The 23290-nt window shown below is 50.8% G+C and overlaps 1 protein-coding gene across 5 annotated transcripts; it reads left to right on the top strand.

The window, feature by feature from the left end:
* Positions 1 to 3862: 3862 nt before the first annotated feature.
* Positions 3863 to 22987, top strand: WNT10B (Wnt family member 10B). Of its 5 annotated transcripts, none has more exons than XM_083485013.1 (5): positions 3863 to 5606; positions 7017 to 7170; positions 12420 to 12682; positions 19299 to 19633; positions 21824 to 22987. In XM_083485013.1, the coding sequence occupies exons 2-5, from the start codon at positions 7106 to 7108 to the stop codon at positions 22280 to 22282; spliced, it is 1122 nt and encodes a 373-aa protein (XP_083341139.1). In that variant the 5' UTR covers positions 3863 to 5606; positions 7017 to 7105; the 3' UTR covers positions 22283 to 22987. The 5 variants fall into 5 exon arrangements, with proteins under 5 accessions (XP_083341139.1, XP_083341141.1, XP_083341142.1 ...); XM_083485015.1 differs by having other exon boundaries at positions 4562 to 4768; XM_083485016.1 differs by lacking the exon at positions 3863 to 5606 and adding an exon at positions 5955 to 6134.
* The last annotated feature ends 303 nt before the right edge of the window (positions 22988 to 23290 follow it).

Raw genomic sequence — 23290 nt, forward strand, 5'->3', positions numbered from 1 at the left:
CCTGCATAGCCTATTTGCCATTAAGCCTCATTCCTGCCCCTGCAGTATGGCGCTTGGTTCCCAGTGCATGTTTAGCCACAGTAATAGCAGTGATGCCACTGGGACACAGGCAGCAACATCCCTCCAGCCTCTCTCCTGAGCACTTCTCCCCACCTAGCCTTTGCTCTGGGAACCGCAAGTCAACTCAAGTCATCCCTTCTCTAAGAACCTAAGAAGATCCTTCCTGGATCAGGCCAACGTCTCATCTAGTCCAGTGGCCAATCAGATACTTATGAGACGCAGGCAGACAGGACGTGAACGTAACTGCCCTCTCCCTGTGGAATGTTCAGTAAGGCAGGAGAGGATATATTGTTTAATTATATCCTTCCCAATTTGTGTTAACAAGTTCTACAATTTAGCAGAGTAACATTCCCCTTTTAAACTTACACAGCGGATAGGTTTGCCAGGCTTGTTTAAGCCTCTAAAATAAGTTTCCTGGTAATTCCCTTTTTATTCCCTCCTAAAAAGAAATAGACATAACACAGTCTTGTATAAAAGTATAAAATAGTTTACTTACTCATTCTGTTCACAGATGGATCCCAGAAGGCAGACTTAAGTTACAAAATATATACTGTTCACCTGGAATCTATCCCATAGGCAGATAGTTCCTTTCCAAGAGAGCATCTCAGGCTGATGTTTCTTTGACAAAAGCAAAATGGAAACGAGAGAAATGTGGTGGCCAGTCCTGTGCTTTTGTTACCTGCACAGGTGAGGCCATGCCCACCTCTGGTCACATGTAGAAGAAGTTTGTCCCAGCACAGGAGGAAACAGGAAGTTTATCTACTGGCTGGACAAACATCCCTCTTCATGTCTAAACATGTCCACTCTAGGAATGTTGTATTTGACTGCTCTGTGTTTCACCCCCCCCCCACTTGTGATTCCCAGCAAGTGGCACTCATCATGCCGCCTTCCAACCGTGGAGGTAGAACACTATAATTGTGGATGGTTGCTAAGTCTGTTCAATGGGAGGGAGAGCAACTCCTGGATGTGTGAGCCTCTTATCTATCCACCAACAGTAACAGCAGAGCTCTAACGCAGGCTGAACACTGCACGGATCTATTCAAACCACAACATGCGGACAAATTCCAGAGGGGTAACCATGTTAATCTGAAGCAGCAGAGGAGTCGGATGGCGCCTTAAAGAGCAACAAATGTTTCTCAGCCTAAGCTTGCATGACGAAGTGGACTCTGCCCCATGAAAGCACCCAATAAAAAACAAAACACTTTTGCTGTTTTTGCTGCAGCCTGGTAGTCATTTCAGATTCATTGGCACAGAATGCAACCAAGATGTGCCTATGAAGAAGAAATCTTCTGCTCTCTCTCTCTCCAGAACCCAGTACATCTGTCTCAAGGTCGGTAGTTGATGTTCCAGCACCCTCAACGGTGTTTTAAACTGCAAAAACGAGATGGCCAGGCTACGTTTCTCTGGAAAGTACACACCCTTATCCCAAACATCAGATAAGTGATGGCTGTTAAGATTGCCACACTTGTTTTTTGCCCTGTTTCTGGCAGAAGAAAGAGACACTTTTCCAGAACAGGAGAAACTGAATGAAATTTGGATGAATTTCTCTGTGAGGGTACATTGCATTAAAATGTCATGTGTACTGATGGTGCTACAGAAATAATCAAACATTATATATACACTGTGGGATCAGATCAACCTCTGGCGCTTCCAGACTGTATTTTGAAGGAAGGATTCAAGGGCCTACTGCATGGGTAGGCAAACTAAGGCCCGGGGGCCAGATCTGGCCCAATCGCCTTCTAAATCCGGCCCGCGGATGATCCGGGAATCAGCATCTTTTTACATGAGTAGAATGTGTGCTTTTATTTAAAATGCATCTCTGGGTTATTTGTGGGGCATAGGAATTCGTTCATTTCCCCCCCCCCTCCAAAACATAGTCCGGCCTCCCACAAGGTCTGAGGGACAGTGGACTGGCCCCCTGCTGAAAAAGTTTGCTGACCCCTGACCTACTGGGAAAGTTAGCTTTGTGCCATTAAAATACAGTGGTGCCTTGCAAGACGAAAAGAATCCGTTCTGTGATTCTCTTCGTCTAGCAGTTTTTTCGTCTTGCAAAGCAAGCCCATTGACGGATTAGCGGATTTTAGCGGCTTATCTGCTGATCGGATCAGCTGATAAGCGGCTTAGAAAAAGGGGGGGAAGGAAAAAAACCCCGCAGGAACTCGCAAGACATTTTCGTCTTGCGAAGCAAGCCCATAGGAAATTCGTTTTGCGAAGCACCTCCAAAACGGAAAACTCTTTCGTCTAGCGAGTTTTCCGTCTTGCGAGGCATTCGTCTTGCGGGGCACCACTGTAGATTAAAAGGCTCTGTTGCCTTTTGTTTTTCTAGAATAAAAAAAAAAATTGAGAGGTTAGGAAAGTGAATGGGAAATGCACTGAATAATGTGGTATGAATGAATGATATATAAACAGTGCACATAGAAATCAGGATGAAAGCAGGACAAATGCTCCTTGCCATATAACTGTCCCACAAACAAACCAGAACAAACGTTCAGTAAAGGCAGGATCTAATCAAGAAGAAGAGGAGTTTGGATTTGATATCCCGCCTTTCACTCCCTCTTAAGGAGTCTCAGAGCGGCTAACATTCTCCTTTCCCTTCCTCCCCCACAACAGTCTATGAGGTGAGTGGGGCTGAGAGACTTCAGAGAAGTGTGACTGGCCCAAGGTCACCCAGCAGCTGCATGTGGAGGAGCGGGGAAGCGAACCCAGTTCACCAGATTACGAGTCCACTGCTCTTAACCACTACACCACACTGGCTAATCAAACCTCCACAATAAGTATTGTGCAAGCAACTCAGGGTGAAAGCTCAATATAGGTCATATGGACAAGCCCTAGTCCAGCATCTTTTCCCACAATGGCCAGATAGATGTCTCTGAGAAGCCCCATGGGTAGCACATCAAGGTAGCGGCTGTCCCCAGCATCAGTTATTCAGTGGTATACTGCATCTGAACATGGGTGCTCCATATAATGTCATTATTGGGAGCCCCGATAGACCTATCTGGTTCCAATGCCCACCCATCAAATCATTTAATGGCCATCACAACATCGTGTGACAACCTGCCAAGTTTGGGGGTGGGGGCAGTGGACTTGCAAATTTCAACCCAGTGGCCTTTTGTTGTGGTAAATCCTTGGTGGTGAGAGAATGCACTCTGCACATTCTCAACAGCACTCTTCTCATGTCCCAGGCCCTTCTCGTGTCCTTCCAAAACAGGTTCTCTGGGGGAGTCCTGGCCAGGATTCAGAGCCAGCCTTCCTTTCTGAACCCCAGAGCAAAGGCAAGAGCCGAGAACGTGTTGGCTCGTTCCCAGCCTCATGTTCAACTTCTAACCCTCCAGACCTCAGTCATCTTCCTCCCAGAGACGGAAATAGAACCCGAGACTAGGCCTGGCGCCCAAAGCCTGGTGGTCACCCACCCCCGGAGAGAGGGATAGCCCGTCCGCCGCTCCATCCCACCCTCAGCGCCTCACCTTCCCCTCCGACTGACTCATACATAATCGTCCCCTGCAGCCAAGATAAACGGGCGGGGAGAAAGCAGGGCGGACGCGAGGAAGGAACCGCTGCGAGCTGTGCAATTGCATCCGAGCGCCTCGCGCGCCGCCCCTGCCGAAGTCAGGGAAGGTCCCGGCTCCCGGGAACGGGCACAGGCAAAGCCCACCGAGCCTGCGGATCAGGCGACCCCGCCCTGGAAAGTCCCTGTCTTGCACGCGAGTTGGGCTCGCGGAGCCGCGCGCCAGGGCGGGAAGGAAGCGGCGGGCACCCGGCGGACTGGAAACTTGGGGAGTGTCCTGTGATGGATGGCAGCAAGCAGCAACCCCGCCAGGCTGCAGGGCTCGGAGAACAGGAGTCCAGCTGGTGGTGGTGCTTTGCAGCTTCACACACACCCCAAACCCCGCTGTGCATAATGCTCCTCTTACTTAGGGCGCCGGCTGGCTTGCGCAGCCATCCCGGTTTGCTCGCTCTGTAGGCCCCAGAACCTAACACTGCAACGCGGGGGCTGGATTGTGTGCGAAGTCCTATAGTTGGGAGTTGATCTGTGCAGGGCTGATTTATGCCTGGAGGGAAGGGTGGGAGAGGAGATCGCCGCCTTTTCCTCCCCATTAGCCATCGCCTGCGCCCCTTCCAGCTTTGCGAGCGGCCTGCCCGTGCAATAATTCGAAGGGAGCCTAAGCGAGCCAAGGAAAGTCATGCAACACAGGCATGATCCTGTTCAAGCGCGCCTTGCAATTGAAGCGCAAGCCGTGCATGCTTGCTCTCTGCAAGGCAGCGCACCCGGCGTGCAGCCCGATCTTATTTAGAGTTAGGTTCGCAATGTCTGCATCACATCGGGCTGCTGTTATCCGACGTGGCCTCGGAACCAACCCGCCTTTGGGGCGCTCGCTCGCTGCGTGGCGGACCGTCTAACTTACGCTACCGACTGGCTCAGCAGCACTTCCATCTACTCGGAGTCCACGCGCCACCCGGCACAACGCGCTAAAGAGGGGCTCCCCCCCCCCCGCCCCGAACATGTCTCAGTTCTTCGTGCAGCAATGCAATTCAATCTGAGAAGGAGCGCCCGGGTTGATGAGCGACCTTGCAACACCTCTATACCAGGAACTCAGTACAGTATTGGGGGAGCGAAGATAAAGGTTTAAATGCTTGGCCAACAATCAAATTTCTCCAGGCCAATCGATGCTGCCTCTCCTCCCGTGGGGCTAAATGGGAGGAACCATAGGTAACATTCTCCCAAGAATATAACGGGGTTGCAGTTAAGTGTCGTGCATGCAGCATTCATGAAAGGGATGCCCATTCAGTTGTGGGGCATTAGGCTCTCGAGACGGAGCCCCCCCCCCGCTTCACAGCGTTGGGACTCCAATTCCCATCAGCCCCAGCCAACATTGGCAATGGTGAGGGATGGTGGGAGTTGCAGTCCGGCAATTTCTGAAGGGCCTCCCCGTGTTTGGGAAAGGGGAATTGCGGGATCCTAAACCACAAAATTACAGAATTGCAGCGTTGGAAGGGATCCCTAGGGTCATCTAGTCCAACCAACTACCTATCTCAACACACGGTGTCCCATCCAATTATGAAACCATACCGGACCCTGCTTAGCTTTGCACAGAGGCTAGCAGTTTTATTGCTGCAATGCTGCAACCCTTCCGGGGCTTATCTTTGAAGACTGGCTAGAGTCCCGAACGCGCCCGGCTCCTGTTTTTGGGGTGGTGCACCTGCTCTTTCCTTTTCGTAACACCCGGGGGCTAGTTGGGAGGGGCGGGCGCGTCGTTCTGCCTTGGGGCGGTGCGCGCTCCCCGCGTGCGGTGTGCGTGTGCTGGACTAGATGGCCTTTGGATCTCTCTTTCCTGCCGCGCGGTTTCCCACCCGCCCCCAGGAAAAGGGGGGGAGGAGGAAGCGAGGCCGACCCACGCGAGCGTGTGGGGCTGGGACGCCCGAGGCAGGAGGGACGGCAGCGGAGCCTGCTAGGAAAAGGGGAGTGGAGACATGAAACCTGGCAGCCGGCTGCAGAAGCGCCCGAGCAGATCGTCCGGACGGAGGGAGAAAAAAGGCCGGCGCGCGAGGTTAGAGGAGGAACGAGAGCGAAGGGCGGGCGGGCGGGGGGCGAAGGAAGGAGAGGGAATCAAAAGAACCGAACAGAAACTTTCCTCTGCTCTAATCCTCTCTATCAATCTGCGGGAAGGCAACCTGTAGAGGCTTGAAAGCAGGGAGAGGCTGGGATCCAGTGGTTGGGATCCAATCGCTCAGGGGAGACGGGATCGGGGTTTGGGGCGCCAGGACGCCTGGGTTCTCTCCGGTGGAAGGCGGGCGGCGGGGGTGCGGGCGGGCGGGTCGCCTCCTGGTCAGCCGAGGAGCTGCGGGAGAAGGTGGGGTCCGCGCTTTGCGCCTGGGGAGAAGAGAGGCGCCGCGCGCGGCCCGTGGGACCCACGGCGGGCTGGCGTTCACGCCCGTGGGTGTGGGCACTGGAACCGCACCCGAACTGAACAGCTGCTTCCCGGCTCCAGCTGCCCCCGGATGGGGAGGGGAAAACCTCGCCCAGGCGAGGCTCCCGCGGCCGCGGAGAGAGGGAGAGGGAGAGGGAGAAGGGGCAGGTAGATGAGCGAGAGAAGAGGGACGAGAGGGGAGGGGATTCCTGGCTGCCACGGTAAGCTTGGGGCAGGCGGAGAAGGAAGGGCGCGCGCTCTCCTCGGTTGCGGGAAGGCAGGTCTGCTTGTGAGCTGTTCCCGCATAAGCTGGGGGTCTGGGGTCACTGTGTTTGAAGCCATGCCGCTAGGTTCAAGGTAGCCTTACCATCCTTGCCCTCACCTGTATCTTTAATTACGGCCAGACAGGCAGAAATTCAACTGATAGTGCTCTATCTCCATAATGGAGTATTGGATTTCTGCCGCTCTTTCACGCTGGAGGGGGCACGGGGGCTTTTGGCAATCCTAGGTCAGTGCCCCGTTGTAAATGTGTGTTGTGTGTGTGTTGAGAACTGAGTTGCCTTTCCAGCTGCAGGAAGGAATTTGTGGGAGGAAAATAATTGCTGAAGCTTGAGCTTCTTTCTGACCTGTGCTGCTATTATTATTATTACTATTACTAATTGAATTTATATACCGCCCTATACCCGCAGGTCGCTCTTCCTCCTCACAAGTTCATACCCAGCATAGCCCTTGAAACTTGATTGCAGTAGGTGGGATGGAGATGGCAGAGCTTGAGTAGAATGAATTGAGGGAGCTTCTGTCAGGAGCTGTGCTCACATGGCAGCCTCTTTACTTTTTGTATTGATCCCTTTAGCTGCTGCCATTTAAAAAATGCTTTAAACTACGGGGAGGCCATGATTCAGCTCATATTTTGGGGTAGGCGAAGGAGTCAGGGGCTGGGGAAATGACCCTTATTCCTCCAAGGGAATCAGGAGGACGTTGGGAAAGGGTTATCGGCTCGCTTCCCCCTGCCCACTTCCCACCCCACTTACTTACTGTCTCTTATTCCAGAACCGTCCTCCTTCTGCCCCGCTTGGGAGGGCCATGAGGGAGAGGGTGACCTCCAGCCAAACTAGAGAGCAGCCCGGTCAGAGCTTGGCATGGCTCCAATGAGCCCCTGTGCGGCCACTTGTCTCTTTGCTGCCTGCCTCTGCCTTTGGAGAGGGTAAGTGATTCGCTGAGGTGCGGTGCTGTGGTGGTGGGAATGGAGCTGTCCCAGAAATTGCTGCCCCTGTCCTGCTGGGGATACTGAACAGCCAGGAGAATGGCACTGGTGTGATTATGTGGGGCTAATGAGGGTCCCTGGTGTGGAAGGGCATTTATCTGCCCAGTTGGCATCGTGCTTGCTTCTTCATTCCTACATCAGTGCGCAGCAAGCAATATGCCAAGGACAAACTGTACAGCTGTAGCCTCTCCCCAGTCAGCTTCCTCTGTCCCTGCTTTCCCACTGGATTTTTAAAATGTGGTGCCTGGATTTTCCACGAAAGCAGTGAGTTTAGAGGGTTAAAGCTGAGGGAATATGTAGGCGGAATTCCTGGAACACATTTCTGATGATCGCTGAGGACATGTCTCTTCACTCTTTTTGGATCCCGGGCCGACTTTTAACCCAAACATGCATTTGGGGACCCATTTCTTAGATGCCATCTACTTGTGTGAGGATAGTGCTCCTGTTGTGCCTCAGCTTGGATCATGGCACAGCCCACCAGCTGAAGACCAGTAGCTCAGGATGAGTTAATGATGGTCTGCGTGGATTGTTTGTGATTATGAGCTGGTTCCGAACGTAATGCTAAGCCAAACTACAAACAGAGCTTGCATGCCTGCATATTCACACTAAGACATAGTTTGGCTCAGTATTACATGCAAACTAGCTCTGTGTATGGGACCAAGAGTGGTAGTTACTCCAGATTAATCCACAGCAAGAATTGTGTGCCATGTGTTTTTATATGCAAGTCAATGCTAGCTTTCACTAGATTTAAGACCAACTTAGGTATTAAGTTGGTTAAAATAGATGCCATAACAGCATTGCCCAAGCTAGACCAGAGGTGAGGAATGTGAGGCCCTATTGATGTTTTTGGACTTCCAACTCCCTTCAGCTCCAGCCAGCATGGCCTTTGATCAGGGATGATAGGAGTTGTAGTCAAGCAACATGGGGAGGGCCACACGTTGCCCATACCTGAGGTTGAGCTAAGGGAGGCAACATACTTCAGTTATGAGACACATGACGTGGCGCGGGGTCCCTTCCAGGCTCAGACCCTAGCATCTCCAGGAGTTTGAGACAGCAGAATTCACAAAGACCCCTTTCACGAAACCTTTGGACAGAGATGGGGAAACTGTGGATCTCCAGGTGCTTTTGGATGCCAACTCACCTCAGCTCCAGCCAGCACAGCTGGTGGTCAGGGAATGAGGGGAGGTGTAATTCAATAGCATATGGAGGGTCACCTCTTCCTCATCCCTGCCCTAGAGAGCTGCTGCCCATCAGAGTAAACAGAACTGGGTTATGTGGGCCATTGATATGGTTAGATGTGAGGCAGCTTCATCTGTTCAAAGCGCAGGCTCGGTTCATTTTCTCTTGCAGATTGAGGGCTTACAACTCAGGCGCTAGAAGAGAGACAAGGAGGTGGCACGGGTCTCTTCTAAACCTCCAAGAGTCAAACATTCTCTATGACTAGGTGGGGTGTGAGAGAGTCATTACCTGCAGGCATTTCTCTACTTGTTGCAGATGACCAAGCAAGGAGCTAAGCACAAGCTTATGCTAATATGTGCTGGAGGGTCTCAGCTGGACAGTAGCTGAACGAGTGGACACCTGTGCATGGAATGAGAGTTTCTTCCTCTGTGGGGGTGGTGCTAATGGGCTATCCCCATCTTGACCACATGAGGTAGTGATGACCACCAATTTGGATGGAAATAATAATAACAATATTTCTATATTGTTTATATTTTTAAGAGGGGGGAATCTCAAAGTGGTTTGCAACTTTGAAAGAGGATTAGAGAGATTCAGGGAGGATAAGGCTCTTAATGCCTCTGAGTCCTGATGGATCTATTAGCTCTGGGCTCAGAGTCATGCTGGGGAACCGAAGCGGGAGAGGACCGTTGCAGCCATGTTCTGCTTGTAGTCTTCCCAGAGGTGTCTGGGGGAACTGCGTGGGAACAGAGTGCTGGACTAGAGAGGCCTCTGGCCTGGATCCAGCGGGGCTGCTGTTATGTTCTTATGCTCAGAGGCTTTGAGGACGCTTCACGTTCACGAAAGGAGATGGTATCGCAGCCCTTTGGAAACTGATTCATCGCGGTTTGCATTTTTGTAGCCTTGCTTTATCAGATGTGCATGCGGACTGAGGGCTGTGCTCGCACTGACACAGCAGCATATAGACATAAAGTGTACGTTGACATAACATGCCAGCAACGCCTGCCTTTTTGGGTGGTGTGTCATTGGCATGTTGTGTAACATGGGTGGAAGCTTTATGCATTCCCAGAGTGGCTTGGGAACAGCCACAGCAGAGGCAGCTACCATGCCACTACAGGCAATATGTAAAACCAGGGCGGGGTCCTTTCAGCTGTTGCTGGACTCCAGCTCCCATCACCCCCAACCATTGGCCATGCTGGCTGAGGCTGATGGGAGCTGGAGTCCACCAACATCTGGAAGGCCACAGCTTCCTCATTCCTGATGCAAAGTGACCCTGAGAGATGTTTTGGAGATGTAGGCTCTTATCTGTGAATCAGTGAAGATCGCCCCAGGCCACAATCAGCCAGGCACAGTACAGTTCTAACCATGTTTACTCTGATGTAAATCCCACCAAATTTAACAAGGCTTATTCCCAAGTACCTATGCACATTATTGCAGCAGCCCAGCACAATCCTATGCACATTTACTCTTAAGTAAATTCTGCTGTTGTTTAATGGGCCTTTCCTCCAGGTTGCAGTCCCTTGCCCACTTCACTTAGGATACTGTCAAGAGGGGCTTACCTCTGAGTAAACATGCACAGGATTGCCGAGTTGGTATCTAAGCTGCAGTAGTGGTTCTTGTTGGTATAAAGGAAGGAAGGAAGGATTCACAGGTTCAAAAGAACGTCCCTCTGAGCATCATAAACTGGATGCATGTGACAGCCACAAGGGCTTAGTGTGGCAACAACCCTGCGCACATGGATGACGAAATCAATTGGCCCCAATTCTGTATAGGGAGAACGTTCTATAATGTTTGACTCCCATATTTCTGTTTAGAGTGTGATTAGATAGATCTATCATGTGCCCTTAGGGGCTGATTTGGTCCTCTTGTGATGAGAGGCCCTAAGACAAGTGCCCCACTTATGGAAAACTCCTTCCCTGTGGGGCTTGTTGTGAAAAATGCTTGATGTTTGTCTGGGGTAATTTTCCGGGAGAGGGTGTGTGATCGGAGGGACTGCCACTGATCTCTCTGTGTCAGCTGGGAGCAATAGCTGGAGCTGCACGTGAAAACGACCTGAGGATGTCCCTCTCCACTGGGTGGTTGCTATGGTGGCCCCTTCTGATCAGGAAACTTGGCTCCATTTCCCTTTCCCACATCGACATGTCTGTGTCTGCCACTGCCGGGGTTATTCCTGCTCCTCCTTCTGTTGCCACGGAGACACCCTGTGTTAGATCTGGGAGGGGCTTCTCTGCTTCTGTCAGGGGAACATCTCCCTCCCCTCCACCCCCACCCCCTCTTTGGGTGCTGAGCCGCAGGGTGATGCTTTTGATCTCCAACCTGGCTTTCATCTGGTGCCAGTGAGGGGGGTGGGGGGGGCAGGCAGGGAATTTCCCCCTGGATACTCGCCCACCCAGGTGCACTGATCTCTCCCTCAGGCAATAGAGCTGGGCTGGACTGCCACAAGGGTTTTGCACGACCCTCCACACGTGTGTGATGAAATGCATTGGCCCCGATTCTGCTTGAGGAGTGGGACCCGTCAGGTTTAGCAGAACCGTAGGAGTTGTGCTTCCTAGTCATTCCCTCTCTCCCTCCCACCTTACCTGAGAATGGAATGAAATGGAGAGGTTGTAGCGCAAAGATTGAAGTCCTAGGGGCTAAGGTGGGTTTTTCTGCATCTGGCTGAGATCAGTGGGTCAGGGAGCGGGCAGGGAGGGGGAATAGCATACATAATTCAATGAAGGAGGGAAAGGAACAATTTAACTTCATTCCCAGCTCTAAATTGGAAGCTATATATATATCTGAATGTGGTGGAAAGGGAATGGAACTGTATGATTCAGGGGATAGATACAGATATGGTGGCACCCCCAAATTTCTGGCGGTGTCCACAGAATTTTGCACAGAAGCCCCTCCTCTTTCAGAGGTCTCCCCTACCCTGCATTCCTGCAAAGACGCATGGAACTGAGATCCTGGCTGATCCAGACCCTGGAGAGACCTCCTTGGAGGAAGAGGCATGATGGGGCTCCCACACGGCACCCCGTTCCCACAAGACATAGAGAAACCAATCCTGTAGAGCCCCATCTCTGAGATGCCTCACCTGGACACATCCTCCCCCCCCCCCACATCCCCACTCCATGACCCCATCCTGAGCCCTGCCTTTCTCTGCAGTTCTCTCCTACCCTCCTTTAAGCCTTGGGTACAAAGGAAGGCTGCAAAGCTGATGGGAAAGCCAAAGCCACAGGAGCCTGTTTGGATTCCAGACAACTCTGACCCAAAGGGTCTACAGTCATAACTTGGGTTAAAGACGCTTCAGGTTGAGCGTTTTCAGGTTGCATTCTGCGGCGACCCGGAAGTAATGGAACGGGTTACTTCCGGGTTTCGCCACTCGCGCATGTGCAGACGCTCAAAATGACGTCATGCGCAGAAGTGGCGAATTGCGACACGCGCAGACATGGGTTGCGTTCTGCTCAGGATGCAAACGGGGTTCCGGAACAGATCCCGTTCGCATCCAGAGGTAACACTGTACTCAGAAGGAAGGATCTGCCCAGGAGGAGGGAGAATGACCCTGCAGAGGACCTGGTAGAGACAATGGCTACATAAGTCCTTCAGTCTCCTCTAAACTTTGCTGGGTTCATAGCTCTCTTCAGAGCTCCTTAATCCTCTGATCTCTTTGCTCCAGTTCCATTGTTGACTCCAGCTCCAGCTTCCGCATCTGGTGCTAGTGATGGACACAGGCCCAGAGAATTTGTAGATACCTCGTGCTGTTGCCCAGTTTTTTTAGGCCATTGTAGCTGATTTTGTCTAGCCAAGGACTTGTGTAGCTTACTCCATGCCCAGATGGATGGGTATACTTTTATCTAAGGGGCACCCAATCTCCATTATGGAGCTTCCATCACAGTGGGCATTCTGTTCTGCCCACTGTGTTCGCTCCTGTCTGTTATGATCTGTGGGTGAGGCAGTAAGTAGCCTCTGCCTTTCTCTCTCTCTCCCCTCCTTCTCTTTTGTTCCCAAAGCCAAGTTCCTCTGTTCTCCTACAGGATCGTGGGCCATGACTTCCTAGGCCCAAGGGCGCTGGCTGAACCTGTTCTTACTCCCAACACCATCTGCATGACCCTCCCCTGGCTGAGCCGGCGCCAACTTGGGCTCTGCACCCGCAGCCCAGAAGCCATGGCGTCAGCTCTGCAAGGCGTCCACCTCGCCATCCACGAATGCCGGCATCAGCTGCAAGAGAGGCGGTGGGATTGCTCGGACTTGAGCAGTAGCGGAACCATGCTTCTCAACAGCGCTGTTCTGAAGAGAGGTGAGGAGCTTGAGAGGATACTTGCCGTGTGATGTGATTTGACACTTTCCTCTTCTTCTGTTGGAGTCTGTAAGCAATAAAACCAGAACTTGATTCATGCCTTGCTATCATTGCTGCACCCTCCTTCACCTCCCCACTGGCCCTCCCTCTAGGAGCGGACTCAGTGCCCCCTTTCCCCTCTTGTGACAACAGAAATGGAGCCAAAAAGGGTCACTACAAAGGGAGGGAAAGCCAAAGAAAGCCCAGGGAGTTACAGTGGTAATTCCAAAACAGTGTGCCATGAAATCATTGCTAGCATGCCACAAGAAATAAATGAACTGGATGCAAAAGGCTATTTGAGCCAGAAGAGCCCAGTCACAGAAGAGGCTGCCTGCTGCATCCCTGTGTGATTCATCAACCAGCCTCTGCTGTGAACGGTGATTCTGCTCTGTTTTCTTTTTCTGGGGTTACTCAGGGGGTACGCGGTACCAGCACCTTTTTTTCTAGGAGAAAAACAGTGGCTGAAAGGGCGGCACTTAGTGTAACAGCTTCATGGGGAGTGGCCTTCTCGGTAGTGGCTCCCGCCCTGTGGAACGCCCTCCCATCAGATGTCAAGGAAAGAAACAACTATCTGACTTTTAGGACACATCTGAAGGCAGCCCTGTTTAGGGAAGTTTTAATGTTTGATGTTCTGTTGTGCTTTTGATTCTGTTGGGAGCCGCCCAGAGTGGCTGGGGAAATCCAGCCAGATGGGTGGGGTATAAATAATAAATTATTATTATGAAGAAAATTATTATACCAGCACCATTTTTTTCTAGAATAAAAGCACTGATCCTGCTACTTCTCTGCACTGAGTGCAGTTGGATCGTTTAATTCCGCGCGGTGCAGGATTCACAGCAGAATTTATCGCTCATCAAGGAGGCTGCACCCAGCAGCTCTGCATGTCACCCCTGGGCTTTCCTCCTTCAAATTGGGAGGCATTGCGCCAGATCACTGACACATGAAAGGCACGGCATCTGGCTCCTCTGGCGATGCACCAGCAGTTCTGTCCTGGTGTGCAAATGTGCCCTGGCTATCAAAGTGACATGTGCTTCCAGTTTTAATTTGTGGGGTGAAGGGAGCACTCCAGCTGTGTCAAGTTTGGGAAACCCTGAGCTACACCCATCATGTCAGGAGAACAGGATGTCATCATCATCATCATCATCCATTGTTCATCAGGGATTCCTGGTGCTTAGACCTGATTTGCTTGACATTGTTATTCCTAGTACAGTGGTACTTTGGTTTTCAAACGTCTCGGAAGTCGAACATTTTGGTTTCCGAACGCCAAAAACCTGGAAGTGACTGCTTTGGTTTTCGAATGCACCTCGGAAGTCAAACAGGAAACACGACTTCCACTGAGTGCAAGGCCCTGAAGCCTAGCTGTCGGCTGTTGAGTTTTGGTTTTCAAACGTTTTGAAGTCAAACGGTCTTCTGGAACAGATTATGTTCGAAAACCAAGGTACCACTGTACCAAATTAAGGCGGGGAGTGCCTGGTCCATGGGGTCACGAAGAGTTGGACACGACTAAACAACTAAACAACAACAACAAATCAGTAGTGGAGGGAAGTCTCGTTCCCTAAACTGTCTGTGGTTGAAATCTCTCTCCCTCAAGAGAATTCTTGGGCCAGGAGTAACAATAAATGTACCTTAAAGGTAAGAACGAGGGACGTGGGTGGCGCTGTGGGTTAAACCACAGAGCCTAGGGCTTGCCGATCAGAAGGTTGGCGCTTCGAATCCCCATGACGGGGTGAGCTCACGTTGCTCGGTCCCAGCTCCTGCCAACCTAGCAGTTCGAAAGCACGTCAGAGTGCAAGTAGATCAATAGGTACCACTCCAGCGGGAAGGTAAACGGCGTTTCCCTGCGCTGCTCTGGTTTCGCCAGAAGCGGCTTAGTCATGCTGGCCACATGACTCGGAAGCTGTATGCCGGCTCCCTCAGCCAATAAAGCGAGATGAGTGCTGCAACCCCAGAGTCGTCCGCAACTGGACCTAATGGTCAGGGGTCACTTTACCCTTTACCTTAAGGATAAGAACAGACTGGGTGGTGGTGAGAGGGCCGGCCCCAAACATGTTACTGCCTGAGGCAAAGAACAAAATGTCACCCCCTGCTCCCAAGTCCACACAGAGAAGCTGACCAGGCTTGCATTTGAATTCAACCCTAGTGACTGTCAGGCTTCGGGAAATCTGATTCCTCCCAAGGTGGCAGCCAAGAAGCAGATAAGCAAGAACAATTCTTACCGAGTATTTTATTCAATATTCACAGAGAACATAGAAATGCCATCTATCTCAGATAATGGCGTTGCTCCGAGTAAAGTCCCACTCCCTCCGTCTCTCCTATTATACGGCATCCCTGCATTGCCTGATCAGTGCTTTCTGCCTCTGAGCTTTCTGTTCTCCTACTCTCAATGCACGCTGGGTCCTGGGAGAGGGGGGTCAGGAATGCTTTCCAAAGACACTGAGTCTGTCAGCTGTCTCTCCTCTGCCGCTGCTGCTTCTTCCTGCTGCTCTCCCAATATTTCCCAGCCTCTCCCCTCTGCAGCCTCTGAACTATGACCTTCTGCAAACCGCTGCTGTAAATCTATACTGTCCTCCTCCGGAAGGTGCAGGAAGGGGAGGGCAGTCCCCACCATTCCTCCTCACTCCAGCCCCTGACAGTGACCGGATGGTGTCCTGTCCCAGACCTGAGGACAATAGGCTAGTTCAAGGGGAGGGGGCTGGACCACAGCAGGCTGTGCTGCCACTGCAGTTCTGTCCTCCCGTACCTTGCTGTCCATCTCCACACCTGCCGCCTGGAATGAGCCAGTTCCCAGGGCCTGTCTCAGGGCTGGTGTGAGAAGCTAGCATCTTTGGACAGCTGCTACAATATGGCTTCTCCTGAAGCCTGCTGCCACTAAGGAGGAGGAGAAGGACGAGCAACCATCTTTTTAGTCAAGTTTTAAAAATAGAATTGGGCTTGTACACCACTTGTATGTCCAGAGAAGTTGTTAGTGGGCGTTGTTGTTTACTGTTTTTTGTTGGGAGCCGCCCCGAGTGGCTGGCGCAAGCCAGTCAAATGCGTGGCATCATCACTGAATAACTTTTACTGAACAAGAGGTTTATAAATTTTCCAAGTAAATGAACGCCCGCGTGCTCTCCTATCTTGATGGGGACTGGGCATCCCTTGGGGAGTTGGGCCTGCTTCACTCGGCCGATTCCCCTGAGCACTGCCCTGCCACGGTGCCCATTCCTGCTCCTTTCTGCCACTGGCTGCTCACTTTTCTTCCTGCCTTTTAACTCTAAGGCACATTTATTGTTACGACTTAATAGCTGGGTGCCAGTCCTGAGTGAAGGGGTGATTTGTAGCAGATGGCTTAGCCAAAACTAGGGAAAGGGAACTCCTCCTGGTTTTCTGACTGATGCTCCTAGCCACCCTTGCCACTTGCCCACTGCGGCGGGTGGACAATTGGCATCAGTAAACAGCAGATGATACTGATGCCTGCCCTCTCTGCCTGTGCAGCTGATATGGAGGAGGAGGCAGTGACCTGGTTGGTGGGACAGGGTGGTGGGAAGCATCTGAGTGCATCTTCCCAAGCACACACACACACACACACACACACACACACACACACCCGCCAATACACTTAGATCCTGTCTGCTCTGCCCTGCCTGCGTGCCCTGGCTCTTTCCCCTTGAACCTGCTGCAGGCACCTTTTCTTGGTTGCACCTTTCCCTGGTTGCAGATGTAGTGGCCAACACCTGACCCTAGAGGCAAGTTGGCCGGGAGCTCCTAACTTTGGTCCTCTGGATCTCTTTGATTAATTCAGCTTTGAAGGAGCCATTTCCAAATTTAAATCCAAGATCAAAGTGAGCCCCTGGGCAGGCAGGAGCTTCATCAAGCTGCAACCCTTTGCACCTGGGCTCTGAGCCTTTGCCTGGTGTGTCATGGAGGGTGGCGGTGGGAGTTTGGCCCGGCTCATCAGAATCTCAGGCGGCATCAGATGGGAAGACGGTAGGAAAGTGAGGATCAATAACAGAAAGGCTTTGGCTGATCAAGAAACAAACCGGAAAGGTAAATCAGGATTAGTGGAGACGAAGGGCTGGATGATGGGATGATGAGGAAGAGGCTTAATTTACTTGAGGGAAGAGGGCTAATCTCCACTACAAAAGAAACCTGCATTGATTTTAAGAAAATACCAATACTGCTAAGCCTGAACAGATCAGGATCTAAGATTGCTTCCAGACGACCAGTTTAATGAGCCCTCAGCCTGATTTGTTTGTGGGGAGATTGTGTCACGTGAGTGTTAATCCCACCCTTTCCAGTGCATCCTCCAGTGCCCCCATAGTCATGTTTCTTGTTGGAAAAAGTCTGATATTTTGGGGGAGCAGATATGTTTTACACAAGCTCCAAATCAGCTTTAATTGTCCTGCTGGGGTATGACTGAATCCAGCCTGAGAATCATGACTGCCTATAAGCTCCCTAGGACTGCAACCCACATTTACCATCGAAATCCACTGGTGCTTGCTTCTGCATGGACATGTCTAGCATTGCACTGTAGAAGATCAAACCTATACTATGGATTGGCTTATTTATAATAACCCCAGAGAACCTTGGGAATTGTAGTTCTGTGAGGGGACAGCTAGGCATCTTTCAACTCCAGGACAAACTGCCGTCCTTGCAGGGTTCTTTGGGAAAACCCTGACAGTGACATAAACATGCCACTTCTAGGATCATGCACAACCCTATTTAATTTAAAATTACTAGATATTTTAAGGTGCGCCTGCCCAGCCTGAAAGATTGTGCATGGTCACAGTAGTTAGTTGCTAAAATCACGGTCACACACAACCCCAACCAGTTTAATCCCAGCCCAGCCCACGTAAAAAAACCCTTTGTGGTGGTCTGAAAATACTGGGAGATTTTGGCATCCTGCCCAGGGAAGGGCACTCTCTCGTTTTGGGTAGCTGCTGACATTCTAACTTGGCATACGAATGGCATTACTAAGATGATGTTCTCAGCTGATCTAAGCATGGCTCTATATACACTGTGACCTCACCGCACAAGCACAGAATTTAATCCTGAAAAGCTCTGCTTTCTGTTTTTGGACTCTTCCAGATGATCTGTTATTGAGCATTAGTTTGCTGACAAGATTAGACAACAATGGCTGTTTAATGAGCATTTATTCTGATTTGTTTGTGGGGAGGTTAGATGATGTTGCATCAAAGCAGCCGTTATCCTACATTTTTTGGTGCTTTCCCCCATCACTTTCCATGTCCCAAAAAGTCCAGCCATCTAGAGCAGATGTTCTGCCGCTCAAGACCTCCCAATCAACTATAATTGCGCAACTTGAATTTGCTGGTGTGACTAAATCCCACCCAAAAAGAATGACAGTCCAGAAGTACCCTTTGCTTTTTTAAAAAAAGTAAAGTTCCTAGCCTCAGGACTGTGAAAGCAGGGTTAAAACTGGGTGGGTAATACCTGAGGAAATCACAGAAGCCAGACAATGAGGGATTGAGCAGGAATTCTAGTAGCTAAAGGAGGAGTGTCCCGCATAGCTGTTTCTGTTACTTTCCTGCCCTGAATAGAATAAGGAAAAGAAATGATGAGAAATTAGCAATTATGTGCAAAATGCTTGACTAGATTTGAACCAGATGCAGAATTTGTCTATCTTGCTCCAAGTTCTGGATTAGCTTAGTCCTGGATCAATGTGTGTGGCAGGGATGGCAGTAGTGGTAGTGCAGCGTGCAGGCAGCCCTGATTTCAGAGGTCACACAATGAGACGAGAGATGAGTCAGTCCCTTTGCTGGAAAAGCCTTTCAGTGCTGCAGCCCGGGGTGTGGAATGCTCTCTCCAAAGAGGCTCACCTGACAACTATGTCAGGATCTTTTTTTCGGTGCCAGATAAAGACCTTCTCTTTCTCCCAGGCCTCCTATAGCAAACACTAGGTATTTAAAAACCATTTCCCCTCGTTGGGTTTTACTGCTTTTTTTAAAAAAAAAATGCTTCCATGTGGATTTCTGCTGGTTTTACGTTAATTTTGTGCTGGTTACAGCTTTTGCATCAATTGTGTTTTCCATCTGCATTCAACTGATTTTAAATTTGTGAACCTTTCAGAGGACATGGTTGGTCAGTGGTATATAAATGTCAATAATAATAATAATAATAATAATAATAATAATAATAATAATAATAATAATGTATTATTATTATTATTATTATTATTATTATTATTATTATTATTATTATTATTTATACCCCGCCCATCTGGCTGAGTTTCCCCAGCCACTCTGGGCAGCTTCCAATCAAGTGTTAAAAACAATACAGCATTAAATATTAAAAACTTCCCTAAACAGGGCTGCCTTCAGATGTCTTTTAAAAAGAAGATAGTTGCTTATTTCCTTCACATCTGAAGGGAGGGCGTTCCACAGGACAGGCGCCACAATCAACATGACTGTTGGACACACACATGCCCGAAATGTGCAGGGCTAGATATATAGCCAGGCATCCTTTCTCTCCCTGTCCCCCACCCACTAGTCTCCTTGCAAATGCTTCCTCGCTTGGTTATTTGAGCTGTCCTCCAGCTGCATCTCCAACTCACCCTCTTCCTCCCTCTGTGTCCCCACAGGCTTCCGGGAAAGCGCCTTTGCCTTCTCGCTGCTGGCAGCTGGAGTGACCCATGCGGTAGCCACAGCCTGTAGCCTTGGGGAGCTCCAGAGCTGTGGTTGCGCCGGGCAAGGCACCGAGAACCAGAAGCTGAAACTCAGCCAGCTGCAGACCCTGAGCCGCGGCAAGGCCTCCTTGTGGGGGGAGCCTGGCCCCCAGGACACCTGGGAGTGGGGGGGCTGCAGTGCAGACTTTGACTATGCCCAGAAATTTGCCCGGCATTTCTTGGACCCTCGAGGGAAACCGCGCGGTGCTCACGCACGGATGCAGCTCCACAGTCATCGCGTAGGCAGAAAGGTAGGAGGCATCCCTGGGGCAGGGCTTTGCTGGCCAGAGAATCTGGTGTAACTAAAGGGCCGGGCTGGAGTTAGCAGGGAGAAAGGGTCCCCCACGGGGCTGGATTCCTGAAGGTCTACGCACACTTTTGTGTTGGCAGCAGTAAACAGGCAAGTACATAATCCGGTATGCAGTGCGCTATGTGGCACCCTCAGGATTCATGTTGCAAGCCTGCAGCGCTCATGATTATGGATCAATCAGCTGATTGTCCGTGCAGGCAAAAATGGGTCACCCAATGTCATTGTGGCAGGTGGGCTCTCCTAGGAATCCCACTGTTTTCCTGTATTTAAATAACCAAATTTGAGTTGGAAGGATTAGCGTGCAGTATTGTTCCCAGATTTGTTCCTGTTCTCTTCTCGAAGACTCTTTGTGGGCACTAGGGGGCTGTAGTGTGCAGGATCCTGGCATAGGCATGAAGTAAAGGTCCGGGTGACTCACCGCGTGAACTTCCAATAGAGAACTTGAAGGGCAGGGCACCACTGGAACCCAGACTTTTTGTGGATGCAGATAAGCGGCATTCCTCTATTCTTATGTCGCTATGGCAAATGCAACAGATGTTTGGTCCACTACCTCCCAAGAGAGTCTGTAACACACACACACACACACACACACAAAATTGTATAATGTTTTGCATAATGTTTCAGTGCTGAGGTTGTACATAAAGACTGAATAGTTTTATTTTTAACAAAACGAAATTGGTAAGACTAACAGCAGAATAAAGTTTACCCTATCCTGAAGGTAGGGATTCCCTCCCCGTAGGAAAAGATGCATTTTCTGAGATGGAAAACATCGTGAGTTTTGTGTACCCCGAAGATGCAATAACCCCACAACATTCAGAAGGACACCCTGAAAGGGTGTTGTGTGATTGTGTGATTCAGGAGAGAAACAGATGCATAAGAACACGAGAAGAGGCTACTGGATCAGGCCAGTGGCCCATCTAGGCTTGCATTCTGTTCTCACTGTGCTCAGTTGCCTGTGGGAAACCAGCAAGCAGGATTCAAGCCCCAGAGTCCTCTCCCCTCCTGCTGTTTCCAGCAACTGGTTCTGCAGCCTCGGTCTCCCCACGCAGCTGGGAGAGCTAGGAATTCGGAAGCATTGCTGGAGGTAAAGCATAGCATCATGGCTTGTAGTCATCGATAACCCTCTCCTCCATGAATTGGTCTAACCCTGTTTTATAGCCATTCAAGTTGCACACACAGAGCGGCCCTCTATGCACTGGATGCCAAAAAAAATAATAGTAAAGAAAAAATGAGTTAGATGAAATAGTTATAGATTGTTGTGGTGATTCAGAGATTTAATCGGAAATCAAACTGGATTTGAGTTGGCTGGTGTCTCTGGTACCGTCTCTTTCCCTGCAGCAGGAAGCGCCTCCATTTTTGTGTTGTGATGTGATTAGATGCCGGAGAAGATTTTTTTAATAGATATTAACCTTCCCCCCTCATGTTTGTGAGTTCAGCACAGTGCTTTCCCATTGCAGCTTAAAGGGAAGCTTTAAGCTTTTAAGGCAGACTGTATTTTCCTGGTATTGACCCCTTCCCCCCCACTAACCATCACATAAACCCTTGTAAAATGTAAAAATAACATTTATTCACTCAGTGTGCTTCTTGAAGAGTAACAGATACAGTACAGCAACTTTGTTCAAGTAAGCTTAAAATGGTAATTCGTAAGTTGTATTTAAGTCTCACTTAAAAATGGAGTCTGAGCTTAGCAGACATAGGAGCCAACTACTAGGGGCCAAGGGGTTTTCATCCCTCCCCTAAAATATTTGAGGGGGCTGCCCCCTCCCAAGTTGATGGGCATTGCCATTCAAATGATGTGCGTGCACCACATCATGTGCTCAATTATGCAGGGCAGGGCTTAACTGCCCCCCAATTCAAGTTGGCACCCCTGTTGGCAGATGTTCTCACATTGCTGGCATGCTGGAGAAGAGGCAGGGAGGAGGTTGTATAACGACACACACTTCCTTTCAGGGCACAAGGGAAACGATCTCAGAGAGTTCTCTCTAGGAAATTTACAGGAAAACCTCTGTGAGCCTCAGCCCCTTGGTGCCCCTGTCTGGCAAAACATGAATTGTTGATGCGACTGCAATACCCCACGTTTTCCTGCAGCTAATGCTTCGTTCTTGTCCCTTTCCCACCCCGTCCTTGGCAGGTTGTGTCAGAGCTGAGCCAGCGAAGATGTAAATGCCACGGCCCCTCAGGGAGCTGCCAGTTCCGGACCTGCTGGTTGGCAGCACCCGATTTCCGCCGTGTGGGCTCTCACCTGAGGGAGCGAATGGACCACGCCATACTCTTGCGGCCGCACAACAGCAACTCGGGGGCCTTCCGGCCCCGCCTCCAGCGCTCGCGCCTGGCCAAGCACCTCATCTTCTACGAACCCTCGCCTGACTTTTGCGAGCCTGACCCCAGCCTGGGCTCGCCGGGCACCCATGGCCGCCCTTGCACCAAGGGCAGCGTGCGGCCCGACGGCTGCAGCAGCCTGTGCTGCGGCCGGGGCCACAATGTGCTGCAGGAGGTGCATGCCCAGCGTTGCCACTGCCGCTTCCACTGGTGCTGCCACGTGGAATGCGAGGAGTGCCCTGCCACAGAATGGGTGAACGTCTGCAAGTGACGTGGAGCGAGGCCCTGTCCTCCCAGAGACCTTGCTACATGGGGCATGGCTGCATGGCGCGGGCCTGGCGCCATGTGCCAATGAGCTGCTTTTGAAGGGCATCTCGTTTCAGGGGGGCCAGCACCCCACGAGACTAGGCCTTCCGCGGAACATGCTTACTGTGGTTCTTCTGCCACATCCCAAACATGCTTGGGCCTCTCCTAACACCATGACGGGAAGGATTTACTGCAGTGTGGAAACACACGTGCAAATGGATGGATCGCAGATGGATTTCTAAGCCCAGCATGGAAGCTGTAGCCTTCCGCCGGCCTGTTTCCCCATGGTGGTGCCAGACTCTCTGTGCATAGTGCCTTGTTTTATGATGAACTGCCACCCAAGGATTATTTGGGGGTTGGTGGCGGCGAGGAAGCAGGCATGACATGTTGAAGGCTTTGTGTCCCAGTGTGTTGCTCTTCAAATACCTGTTGTGGGGGAGACACCTAACATTATTGGCATAAATCCTGCATCAGGGCTGATGGAGGCGAGTGCAAAGAATGAGTTGTGGGACCCCAGCTGGGCTGCTGGTCGTTTCAGAGCCCCAGTGCAGCCAATGGAAGGGGCTGGGACACTGAAAGGCTGTGTGTGCATTGCCAGCTTAACACACAGCTAGGTCTCTCAGTTCGGATTGAAGCTAGTTTGTGGGGGAATGCATCAAAACACAGTACAGTGATGCCTCGCAAGACGAAAAGAATCCGTTCTGTGATTCTCTTTGTCTAGGAAGCAAGCCCATTGAAGGATTAGCGGATTAGCGCTATTAGTGGCTTTTAGTGGCTTATCTGCTGATCAGATCAGCTGTTAAGCAGCTTAGCGGCTTAGAAAAAGGGGGGGGGAAACCAGCAGGAACTCGCAAGACATTGTCGTCTTGCGAAGCAAGCCCATAGGAAATTCGTTTTGCGAAGCACCTCCAAAACGGAAAACTCTTTCGTCTAGCGAGTTTTCCGTCTTGCAAGGCATTTGTCTTGCGGGGCA

Source organism: Podarcis liolepis, assembly GCF_965112155.1.
Source record: "Podarcis liolepis genome assembly, chromosome: 2".
Taxonomy (NCBI): domain Eukaryota; kingdom Metazoa; phylum Chordata; class Lepidosauria; order Squamata; family Lacertidae; genus Podarcis; species Podarcis liolepis.

Bases quoted from the DNA above. Each gene is read 5' to 3' on its own strand.
- WNT10B (XM_083485013.1), top strand. From the start codon at position 7,106: ATGGCTCCAATGAGCCCCTGTGCGGCCACTTGTCTCTTTGCTGCCTGC. The intron at 7,171-12,419 runs GTAAGTGATTCG...GTTCTCCTACAG, and splicing joins TGCCTCTGCCTTTGGAGAGG to GATCGTGGGCCATGACTTCC. The intron at 19,634-21,823 runs GTAGGAGGCATC...CGTCCTTGGCAG, and splicing joins GTCATCGCGTAGGCAGAAAG to GTTGTGTCAGAGCTGAGCCA.